At 39.6% G+C, this 12,585-nt stretch overlaps 1 protein-coding gene across 1 annotated transcript in view; it reads left to right on the top strand.

Moving 5' to 3' along the window:
• The first annotated feature begins 216 nt into the window (after positions 1–216).
• Positions 217–12,585, top strand: part of LOC143940041 (vomeronasal type-2 receptor 26-like) — a 90,545-nt gene continuing 78,176 nt past the window's right edge. The window contains exons 1-2 of the mRNA XM_077461089.1: positions 217–508; positions 8,986–9,277. Of these exons, the coding sequence (XP_077317215.1) occupies positions 291–508; positions 8,986–9,277 (510 nt within the window). The 5' untranslated portion in view covers positions 217–290. The remainder of the gene's footprint in view (positions 509–8,985; positions 9,278–12,585) is intronic.

The following is a 12,585-nucleotide window of genomic DNA, read 5'->3' as shown; positions in this document are numbered from 1 at the left end:
AGTTTATTTTAAAGAAATTCTGTGTCTTGGTTTAGAGTTGTTAGAATATGAATAATAGAGGACTAAACTTAACAACTCAGAAATAAACTACCTGTACAAACAACTAAAAGTAGATAGAAGATGATGTCAGTATATTGAGAACAAAGAGAGATGTATGGTACTGAACTGTATAAAAGGAGGGGAGAGAAGCCATTTCATTGTATTGCCATTGTGATACCCATGCTGTAGAGGTCTGTGTCACAATGGAGAATTATAGGCTCTAATTAAAGAAGAACCCAGTGATCGGAGCTATGGGTGCATCATATATCTACATCTTCCAGTTCTGTGTGATCTTGCAATGTATGACACTCTGGAGATCAGGAATGCAGAGTCCGGCCTGTACCCTTCATTTTACTGATGTATCTGATGAGTTCCAATATTTTCAGGATGGAGATTTGATCATTGGAGGAGTGTTCACTGTGAGGTCAAAAGGAGAATATCAATATTCACCTGAAGAAAAGACATACAGGTATGTAACTTACTTGCTATGGAGAGGAAAAAGTGATCAGGGTGACAAAGAACAACAAATCGGAATTTACAAAATGATTGTAAGAAATACATGTGATGGAAATATTATAAGAATGTATATATTGGATATGAAATGTCTCTTCGTTTACATGCAAGCCAAGCTGAAAGTGTCAGGGGGTGGGCTACAGTGACAAACTATAACAGTGTCAGGGTGGTGGAGAAGTTGCTGGAAGAGTCTTTTCTTTAAAGCTGAAAAGTGTGGGGATTCCTCCATTGGCTCTGTTTGTGTGGATCTGTCATTTTTTATTTGTTGTAGCTAGGGTTGCACTGATACTAGCATCGGTATCGGTGTTGATATTGAGTATTTGCACAAGTATGGGTACTCATGCAAATTCACCAATACCTTAAACCAATACTTTCAGGCTCGGTTCTTTGAGCTGTCAGTGGGTCTCACCCTGTTGACAGTTGAAGTGTTAAGAAGTCTGGTAATTGGAGGTGTCAATTTTTTTTTTTTTAAAAGCAGCCGGCAATGTTTATTAACAACATGGCTCAGCCGCTGAAACACCAAAATAAAAAGAAACATTGTTCCTTTTTGTATCTTTCTGTTCCTTCATCTGCAGATCAAAGGGATTAACAAATGTTCCTCTGTTTAACCCATTATTAACCCTAAATTTGTTCTAATCAGCCTTAATTAACTCCCTATTCTCCTCCATTTAATTATTATTTCCTGCTTTTTTTTTGTTCACGTCTATTTTTTTTAAAACAATAAGCAATTAAAACTGTTTTCTTTGTTAGTGAATATTTTTACATTTTAAAAAATAAATTAGATTTTTTTTGCACTTTTTCAATGTGAAATGTGTAAATATATATATATATAAAATAAATTTACACATTTCACATTGAAAAAGTGCAAAAAAAATCTAATTTATTTTTTAATTTGTAAATAACTTTTCAATGCTTTGTACCATTGCTGACAGCTGAAGTGAAAAAAAAAATAAAAAAAATCATTTGCGGTGGGTATCAGGAATTGGTATCGGCAAGTACTAAAAAAAAAGTATCTGTACTCGTAAAAAAAAAATTGCTATCGGTGCATCCCTAGTTGTAACAGTGGTCACTTTACAGCTGTCCTTGGATGATTTTGGATGATTTTTGTTTCATTCATTGGGTAGATGGTGGGATCCTCCCTTTAGAGACATTGTATTCTGGAAACGAGACTCTTCACTGTCAGAACACTCTGACTTCTGTTCTACTAGGCCTCTGCCTTCAGAAAATATATTATGTTCTGGGGATTTAGGTAATTTTCTTTTTTTGTTTACAAACGATTTGTATTATGAAAAAGGTCAAGGTATAAAACAATTACAATGATGGAACAGGTACAAATACAAATGATTTTGACAGTGAATGTTGTACAGAAAGAGGAAAAGCGTTATGGTTGGTCAGGTAAGAGAAAAAAAGAGTTATAATCAGGTCAATCAAGAGTATTGTAGTGGAGGGAAGAAATAAATAAATAAAGAAATAAATAAAGACAATTACGTATATGTTAAGGAGGGGAGGCGAGAAAAAAAACACAAAACCGAAAATCACCCTTTTTTTTCCCCACCCTTTCATCTCTCCCATCACCTCCACCCCCCCTCCTAAATCGAAGAGGTGGTGTCCCAAAGAATCAATTTTTTTTGATAGAGGGGCATTGAATTATATAACGTGTGGTGAGTTATTTCAGAAAGTTTGATGTTATTCATGCGGTTGAGAATTTGTGGCCAAGGTACTGTAGTGGAGCGCCAATTAAAGGCTATGGCCCAATAAATAGAACTAAGGAATCTATGGATTAGCATTGTGTTAATATTTGGAATATCTTCTATAGGGAAAAACAGAAGACATATTTGAGGTGTAAGAGGAATCTTTCTGCCGGATATTTTTTCTACGATTAAAGTTTTGATCTTTAGCTCAATTTGGGGGGGAGGGGGGTGGGAGATGAGGGTCACCTAGAAAGGAAGCTGGGGGGAGTGTCAGAGAATATCTTGAATTTAGTGACTTGTCTGTTCAATAGTTGAAGGGTGTGAGTGATGATAAGGTTTAAGGGTCTTAATTTTTTGTGGTGGGATAGTCTTGGACCAAAGGAGTCCTTGTAGATTGTAGGGTAGGATAGATTCTTCCTCAAAACAGAGCCATGGGATTTGGAATGAAGGGGCATACCATTGTGCTGATTGAGTGAATCTGGCTGATAAATAATAAAGCCAAAGATTGGGAATGCTGAGGCCTCCTTTTATTTGGGGTTAAACATAAGAGAATAGTGAAATCTGGGTTTCTTGTTTATCCAAATAAATCTGTTAATTTCTCTCTGTAAAGAATCTAATGGTTTTTTTTTTTAGGTAGAATAAGAGGAAGGGATCTAAAGAAAAATAAAAGTTTAGGTAATATCATCATTTTTGTGGCCACTATTCTTGTTAAATCTTTTTATTGAATTTCAAGAGAAAAAAAAAAGGGAAGTTTACAGATCATAACGAGCATCATATCATGAGTATCGTAAATTAACAATATAGTTATAATCAGGTATTGATCACATAGATTAGGTATGTTATAAGTGAAAGTATAAGTAACATAGAGATTGTATACTATAATATTATAAGTACTGAACTAAATTAGGAACGAACTATATGAGAGAATTAATGAAATATGCCTCCAGACCACCTGTTCACCCCGAATGAGTTCAAGCTGTGAACAGGTGGGGGCAGATATAATTAAAAAGTAAAACTCTTTTCCTGGTTAACTTTAGCTCAGCACAACCAGTATTTAAAGAAAGTTTTGAAGAATAGACCCTCTAAAAGAGAGATCGATTCTCTATATTGATGAGAAATAAACTAACTTTTGAAATATAAAACATAAATAAAAGAAAAAAAGAAAAAAAGAAGAAGAGGGATAGAAAAGGAGGAAAAGAGAGAAGAAAAGGGATGAGATGAAAACTCTCGAGGTAGTGACCTGGTACATGACATAAATAAAAAGCACAACAGAGATACACAAGGATTTTATTGTGGGAACAGCAATGACTGGTCAAAATCAGAAGGAAAGAAATGTTTAACCCATGGTTGCCAAATCATGTGAAATTTGCGGCCACTATTCTATCTGAGAATGAAATCTGGTATGTTGACCAGAGTTTAAGTAGATTTTTAATACTGTTAAATAAGGGAGGGTAGTTTGCTTAGTATAATGTTTTATACAACGATGTAATCTGAATACCTAGATATCTAAATGAATCTGAGTTCCAATTAAATGAGAATTTGTCTTTAAGTGAAGATATTAAGTCTGGGGGAATATTGATTGGTAAAGCCGAGCACTTAGATAGGTTTACACCCAGGCCTGTCAGGTCATGAAAGATGTCAAGGGTTTTCGTTAGATTGGGTAGGGAGATGAGAGGGTCAGTTATAAATAGAAGAATGTCACCTGAATAAAGACTCAGTTGTATTCTCTGGATCCCCTAAGATATCCTTTAATGTCTAAGTTATTTCTAATAGCGCAGGCAAGGGGCTCTATCGCTAGGGTGAAAAGTAGAGTGGAGAGGGGGCAATCCTGTCCAGTGCCTTTGGTGAGTGGGAAAAAGTCAGAGTTGTTGCCTGGGAGTTTGATGCGTGTTTGCGGATTGTGATAAAGAGCCTTAAAGCCAAGTAAGAAATCATTGTTAATGCCATATTTGGGGAGTAGATTGTCAAGATATGAGCAGGAAATGCTAGCAAAAGCTTTGTGTATATCAAGGCTAAGTAGTAATGTGGATTTGGAATGTATATTGGAGTCTTGAATGATTTTTGAGGTCAGTCGTATGTTATCTGTTATTTGTCTGTTAGGAATGAAGCCTGTTTGGTCAGGATCAACTAATGGGGAGATAACCGCAGATAATCTGTCTGCCAAAATACGGCCAAATATTTTTAAATCGTTGTCAATAACTGATATTGGGCAGTAGTTTTGAGGGGTGGAGTGGTCCTTATTTGGTTTGGGAAGAAGGAACATGTTAGCTAAAAGCATTTTAGATGGGAAATGGCCGCCTTGTAAGATATTATTGTATAGTTTAGTAAGGTGTGGGGTAATAGTAGAGGCAAATTTTTTATAGCACGATGTAGAATAACCCTTCGATTTAGGTCATTTTCTAACCACAAATGCAGATTTCAAAATGTATGCAAAAAATAAAATAAATGTTCTAGATGGGACATAAAAACTCAGGAGGAAGTTTTTGGGGAAAGTGTGATGTGCGTTTTAATCCCGATTGTTCTGTTACCATTCTTAATAGTATCACACATACAATCTGTTCTGTTATTTGCTGTTTTTTTTTTACAAACTCCAGCACAGGGCACAATGAAGAGTTCATATACTAAAGTCCTGCCCCTGTCCCGTTTTTTCGGGAGCACTGATTTTAATGACGCTTAAAGTGAAAAAAAAAGTTAAATATTCCTTTAAATATTGTGCCTGGGGGTGTCTATAGAATGCCTGTGAAGTGGCACATGTTTCCCATGTTTAAAAAAGTCATTTAAAACTGCTTGCGGTTTTAATGTAATGTCTGGTTCTGGCAATACGGATGACAATCATTGAGAAAAATGGCATGGGTAGCCCCCCTGCCCATTACCAGCCCCTTTGGGTCTTGTACGGATATTAAGGGGAACCCCGTAGCCATATTAAAAAAGGGAAAGGCATGGGGCCCCCAGGCCCTATATACTCAGAACAGCAGTATACAGGCGGTGCAAACAAGACAGGGACTGTGTAGGTTTGTTGTGTTAGGAAGAATCTGTTTGTAATTTTGAAGTGGTACATTTTTGAAGTGTAGCTCCAGTCAAAAAATAAATTTTTAAGCTTTTTGGAAAACATAGGGAAGGGTTATCATCCCTGTATAATTTTTTTGCCATCCGTCTTTTTTCTTCTCATTTCCTGTTGTCTCCTTTCCATTTGCAAGTAGGAGACGTTTGTAAGTTGGATGTTTGAAAGTAGGGGCCTGCCCTATATGCTCTGGATAAATGTGGGCCTAAGGTGTTGGTGTTGCCACAACACTGTAAGCCCTCAAAGTGACTCTTGGTGGGTGCTGGAACGTCCTGCTGTGAACTATTATATCAAGAATTGTAATTACATGCAATTGTTGAACAGTGGTAGAAAAATTGGGCCTATGGTGGTGGTGGTGCTGGAGCCACAACACTGTAAGTCCTCACAGTTACTCTTGGTGGGTGCTGGAACGGGCCCTGCTGTGAAATATTATATCAATAATTGTAATTACATGCACCTGTTAAATAGGGGCTGAAAAATTGGGCCTTAGGCACTGGTGCCACAACACTGCAACACCTCACAGAAACTCTAATTGGAGTGCAGGAATGAGCCCTGCTGCAAAGTATTGCATCAAAAATTTTAATTACACGGCCCTGTTAAACAGAGGCTGAAAAATTGGGCCTTAGGCACTGGTGCTGGTGCCACGACACTGCAACCCCTCACAGATACTCTTCTTAATGTTTCTATACGTTGTGATGTGCACCGTAATAGTCCCCCTGATCGTTCCTCTATGTTGACATTTCTGGCTGGGGACCAGATCTTTCAAATACCTATTCCACTTTACGGTCAACACTGAGTACAAGGGGGTACCCTTTTCGTCTAGAGGAAAAGAGATTTCATCTCCAAATATGGAAAGGTTTCTTCACAGTAAGATCTGTGAAAATGTGGAATAGACTCCCTCCAGAGGTGGTTCTGGCCAGCTCAGTAGATTGCTTTAAAAAAAAAAAAAAATTCAATTGACTCTATACAGCAATATACAATTTAAAAATATACAAAAAAACAGGCCCTTTGGATCTGGTATGGATTTTATGGGGAACCCCATGGCAAATAAACCCCTGCCCCTCAAAATCCATACCGAATCCTTATGCATGGGGGAGGATGAGTGAACGCCCCCACTCCTGAACCATACCAGGCCACATGTCCTCAACAAGGGGGGTGCTTTGGGGTGGGGGACTATGCACATTGTACTGTACTCGCTTTTGTTGCCAGCAGTTTAGACATTAATGGCTGTGTGTTGAGTTATTTTGCGGGAACAGCAAATTTACACTGTTATACAAGCTGTACACTCACTACTTTACATTGTAGAAAAGTGTTATTTCTTTAGTATTGTCACATGAAAAGATCTAATAAAATATTTAGAAAAATGTGATGGGTGTACTCACTTTTGTGAGACACTGTATATCTGTATAACACACAGATAACCTTATTTCTATCTGTCAAATTACTCTCTCCAAGAAGTCAATATGCAGTTCAGTTTGATCACCAATCCTCAGGAAAAATATCGCTGAATTAGAAAGAGTTCAGCTTTGGGCAAAACCAATAATAATAAGGATGGAGGGTCTCAGCTATGAGAATCTATTACATCGATTACAGTTATTCTCTCTGAAGAAGAAGCATTTAAGCCGGGATAAGATTACAATGTACAATGTAAAAATGTGAAATTCCCTCCCCCCAGGAAATGGCACCAGCTGAGGGTGACAACTTAAAAAAATTGAAGATGTCTTCTTAGGAAGAAGAATATACAGGGCTATGAGAATTGTTAGAGAATAAATATCATACATACATACTTGGGAAACTACATTGTCTATCCACTGTCAGCGTCACTTCTCATTTGTTTTGGTCTGAATGCAAATTCAGACAAATTTTTGGTTATTTTGAGATTCAGATGTCTCCTAATCTCCAAATGAAATATTAACAATTTTCATTAAAAAAACATTAAAATGTGTCTTGTTTATTAGTTTTCTAACAAATTCCAAAACAATTAGCATTTGGGTTGGTCAAAAAATGAACGATCGATTCAACTTCTGTTTAAAGAATAGCTGGTTGTTAAGCAGCGGGCCAGGAAGCCCCCCCCCCCCCCCACCATTAACAAACAATGACTCATCAACTGTCAGTGGGCTTTCCCACTGACAGCTTAAATGTAATAATAACAATGCCGGCAATACAAAAACGTAAAAAAAAAAACAACATGGAGGGAACCCCAATCCATATTAGGCCCTCCGGGTCTGTTATGGATTTTAAAGTGGTTGTAAACCCTTACAAACCACTTTGACCTACAGGTAAGTCTAGATTAAGGCTTACCTGTAGGTCCAAGAAATATCTCCTAAACCTATACGGTTTAGGAGATATTTGCCCAAAAGCAGGCACCGTAGACAGCGGCGCGCAGGCGCACTGAGCGCGGCATTCTCAACGACGGGCTCCCGTGCGCATCGCGGCTTCGCCGAATGACAGCGGCAGAGCTGCGAGACCCCAACAAAAAGATGGATGCGGCGGACTACAGGGGACAGCGGCGACTTCGCTGGCTGCTGTGTCAGGTAAGTGACACATAATGGGCTACTATGCGATGCATAGTAGTCCATTATGCTTTGCCTTTGCAGGGAATGAAAGAGGAAGTAAACTCATCAGGGTTTACTTCCTCTTTAAGGAGAACCCCATGCCAAAATGTAAAAAATAAATGGCGTGGGGTCCCCCCCAAATCCAGACCCTTATCTTATCATGCAGCCCGACAGCTCAGGAAAAGGGGGGATGAGTGAGCAGCCCCCCTCCTGAACCATATCCGGCCACATGCCCTCAACATGGGGGGTGCTTTGAGGTGGGGGTATGTTGTCAAACGTCGTGATTGACAATGGATCTACATCGGGGGACATTGTGTTTTTATTTATTTTTTACACTTTTTTTGGTGAATGAGTAGGGGTACAATGTACCCCTACTCATTCACCTGGGGGATTTGGGACTCCTTGTTAAAGGCGTCTTTCATATTTTGGGGGGTTTTAGGGGGAGCTCACATTTTTGTGTGGAGGTCCCTTTAAAACCTGTACTAGAATCAATGGGTCTGTTATATACAGTATATCCTGGGGAACCTCATGCTTTTTTTTTGTGAAGTACGCTCTTAAAATCCATGCAAGACTCAAATGGGTTCACTTTAATGCCTTCCCGCACAGCCTATTGTAAAATGATGGTGGGATGGGAGCACTGTTGTTCTGGGAGGACGTCATCTGATAACCTCCCAGGATTGAGCCTCACCTTGCATTGTTCTCACCCACTCCCTTTTTTTACACCCTCTTGCCTATTAGAGCAGAAAATTTGCATTTTCAGTTTAACTGGTTTCAATAAAGTTCACCTAACATCTGCTGAACTGAATATTGGAAGTTTGGCTGATCACTACCTGCCAGACCTATGCAGAATATACCAAAACAGTCCACATGTAGGTGTTCTGGATTTTTAAAGGCCACATGATTGGTTTAAACTTTCAGTGGTGAGACCTTAATTTACAGACCTGCTTTGTGAAACTTATAATTAACTCAACATTGTTTCTGCTGTTTTATTCATTCCCCAGAAAGCATTGCCCAAAAGCTTTTCCCTCTGTATTTAATGCTGATCACATGTATAAATATTTGTAAAACATTTGACATATCTGTATAGAAATTGTTAATTTACTGTTTTGGAAAAATCTTTTTGTAGGCCATCTTTCTGGTATTATGCAAACCTCCTAGCTTTCCTTTACACAATTGATAATATTAACCAGGATCCAGACATCTTACCCAATATCACTCTCGGCTTCCATCTATATGATTCATGGTTGGAACCCAGGAAGGGTGTACAGAGTGTTCTGCAGATCTTATCTGGACCAAATGGGACATTTCCTAATTATTCCTGTAAAGGACAAGGCAAGCTGGCTGGTGTTATTGGAGATCACCATTCATCCACTACAATCCCAATCGCCCAAATCCTTGGATTGTACAGATACACACAGGTGAGTGAAAAGTACTTGTATATTTGTAATAATATTCTAAGTCAACAGAGAAAAAAATATATACATTTTACAAAAACATGACAGTCCAACGGGAAATGTTGGCTGTGAAGTTGTTGGCGGAAAATCCAACCATGTGTACGCTCCATTGGACAATTGTTGTCTGAGCCCTTGTACACACGGTCGGACATTCTGACAACCAAATCCGTTGGATTTTGTCCGACGGATTTTGTCCAACGGATTTTGTCCGAAACTGTTGCATACACACGGTCGGACAAATTTGTCGGAAAATCCAATTGTACATAACGTGATGACGTTATTTCGTTACGACAGGACTACGTTCAGGCTAGTAGCCAATAGCTTTGGTCTAGGAATTTGATCTGAGCATGCATGGCACTTTGTCCGTCAGAGTAGGCTACACATGATCGGAGTATGTCCGATCGGAGCATTTTGTCAGAAATTTTTTTACAGACAAGTTGGAAAACTTGGTCCGTAGGATACTCCAACGGAAACATTCCGATGGAGACCACACACAGTCGGATTATCCGACAAAATGGTCCGATAGGACACATTCCATCGGAATCTCCATGTGTACAAGGGCTGAGTTTCCACCAACAAATGTTGGCTAGCATGTTCTCAAATTTTCCGCCAACAAATGTGCATTGTCAGCCTTTCTGATCGTGTGTACACAAGTCTGTCGGACAAACGTCCAAAGTACAAACACATATGCTCAGAAGCAGAAGTGGTCAGTCTTGTAAAACTAGCGTTCGTAATGGAGAATTAACATTTGTAATGTGACAAGTTAGAAATCTCCAAATGCAGTGCACAATTCTCTTCTTCTTTAATGGGATAATAATGAAGCTGCTTTACTGGTGATACTGATGGAGTTATTGAAAACAAATTTTCAAAGGCTTTTTTTTTCTAGTGATATCAAGAATGATATTATTATTATTTTTTTTATTATTTGTGCAAGTTACCACAGCACCATTACCCCGTAGTTTTCAAGAACAAAGATACCACTATGTTGGTGCCCCTTTTTAATTTTACATTGTATTTTTTAAAATGTAATTGCCTACTCCCAAACTAAAATACATAGCCAAGTATTATTCCCCCAAATTTTTCTATGGTGCATTAAAAAAAAAAAAAATTGGACATGCTGTCTGCAAATAGAACTTAACCAAAATGTGAATTCTATGCATCCAAAAATATAGAAAATATACCAAATCAAATCATTATTCAACCAAAAAAAATGTCAAAGCAATAACTCCAAGGCCAATAATAAATAACACATTATCTCCTCCGATTCCGCAACATGTCTGGTTGACAAATGGGCATTCAGGAACGAACTGAAAAGCACAAAATGAAAAACGTGAAAAGAAAAGAGCGAATCAACACTCACCAAATTCCACTAACATGAAATTAGCAGAAGGAGCCCAAAGGGTGGTGTTAAAGAGCTGACAAACCATGTAGTACATCTTGTACGTCACTATGTTCATAGTTGTTGGCCAACATTTGTGTGACCGCGTTTATGCAAGACAAGTTTGAGCCAACATCCTTCAGCCAAAATTCCACGGTTTTGTTGTCAGAAAGCATGATCGTGTGTGCGGGGCATAACAATTAAAGTTTTTGTAAATGCAAAGTCGGTCAGACAAATGAAGACACACCTAGCACAATCACTAAGGATTTTGTACCATTTTCCATCATTCGGCTTCATGCACATCAGTTAATCCGAAATAAAAAAGGTCTGCACCAGATGAAGGCTCCAGACAAATGACAGCTTCACCACCTCACGCCGCTAAATACATGAAAAGTTGGGGTCACCCGATTATGTCACTGGGTGACCCCACCCCTTGTTATGTCATCAGCCCAGCATGTCCCAGTCGATGACGTCACAAGGATGCAGGGCCAAACGGTGACGTCACCAAAGCACCTTATCCCCATGTTGAACCCTGGCCAGTGATTGTGGGGATCTGTGGGTGGAGGGCTTATTGGAATCTGGAAGCCCCCTTAAACAAAGGGGCCCCCAGATCCTTGTCCCCCATGTGAATGAGAATAGTAACCCTACTCATTCACCAAAAAAAAGTGTTGTGTAAATAAACACAGGGGGCAGTTTTTGATAAGGCCTTTATTAAAAACAAATAAAAAAACTGTCCCCAGGAGTAGTTCCAACGTCAATCACGATGAATGCTGACCCAAAAAAAGCCTGCAGCCGACAAAGGTTTCAAAAGACTGACAGCTCCGCCGCTAAAAAAATTAAAAGGCAGGGCCACTCAATGATATCACTGGGTGACTCCACCCCATGTGATGTCATCTGCCCAGCATGCCTTAGTCAATGACATCAACAGGGGTAGGGCCATACGGTGACATCACTAAATCACCTTGTCCCCATGTTGATGGGTACAAAGGGCCTTTTCCTTAAAACTCTGGCCGGTGGTTGTGGGGGCTGCAGGCAGAGGGCTTATCTGAACCTTGAAGCCCCCTTGAACAAGGAGGCCCCCAGGTCCCGTCCCCCCATGGGTATATAGTAAAAAATGGAGGGGCTATAAGGGGGCTATACAGTGATATCACCGGGTGCCCCTGCCCTTTAGTTTATTAGTGGTGAGAGATGGCAGAGCTGTCAGAGCCTTCATCGCATGAGAACCTTTTTTTGGAGGGGTTAGTGACCAGCGTTCATCGTGATTGATGATGGATCTACACTGGGGGACATAGTATTGTTTTTTTAGTACTTGTGAGAAACTGTGTGTTCTGTTTGTAACCCATACTCATTCACATAGGGGGTGCTGAATCTGTGGACCCTCTTGTTAATGGGGCTACCAGATCCGGATAAGTCCCCACCACATCCCCACAACCACTGGGCCAGGGCTGTGACGAAAAGGCCCTTGTCCTCATCAACATGGAGACTAGGTACTTGGGAGGGGAACCCCCTACTCCAAAGCACCCCCCCATGTTGAGGGAATGTGGCCTGGTATGGTTCAGGAGAGAGAACCCTCGCCCACCCCACCCCCTTTCCTGATCTGCCAAGCTGTATGCTTGAATAAGGGTTTGGTATGGATTTTGAGGGTACCCAACGCTGTTTTTTTTATTTTGGTGTGGGGTACCACACCTGAAGTGCATGCTATGGAATGGGAGGGACCCCGCTCTTTTTTTTTATTTTTTATTTTTATTGCTGGCATTATTTTTTTACATTCAGCTGTCAGCAGGGAGCACCAGAAACATAAAGTAGGCTTCAACTAGGCTTTAAGCAAAATGAATACAAAGCTGTGCTAGAGTTTGTAATTATAAATATAAATTACATCTTTATGCATATATAC

Source organism: Lithobates pipiens, unplaced genomic scaffold (assembly GCF_037356315.1).
Source record: "Lithobates pipiens isolate NorthernLeopardFrog02 unplaced genomic scaffold, aLitPip1_a1.2 Scaffold_3, whole genome shotgun sequence".
NCBI classification, from domain to species: Eukaryota; Metazoa; Chordata; class Amphibia; order Anura; family Ranidae; genus Lithobates; species Lithobates pipiens.
The sequence above is the reverse complement of the archived record's forward strand: the minus strand, read 5'-3'. Positions and strand labels throughout refer to the sequence as shown.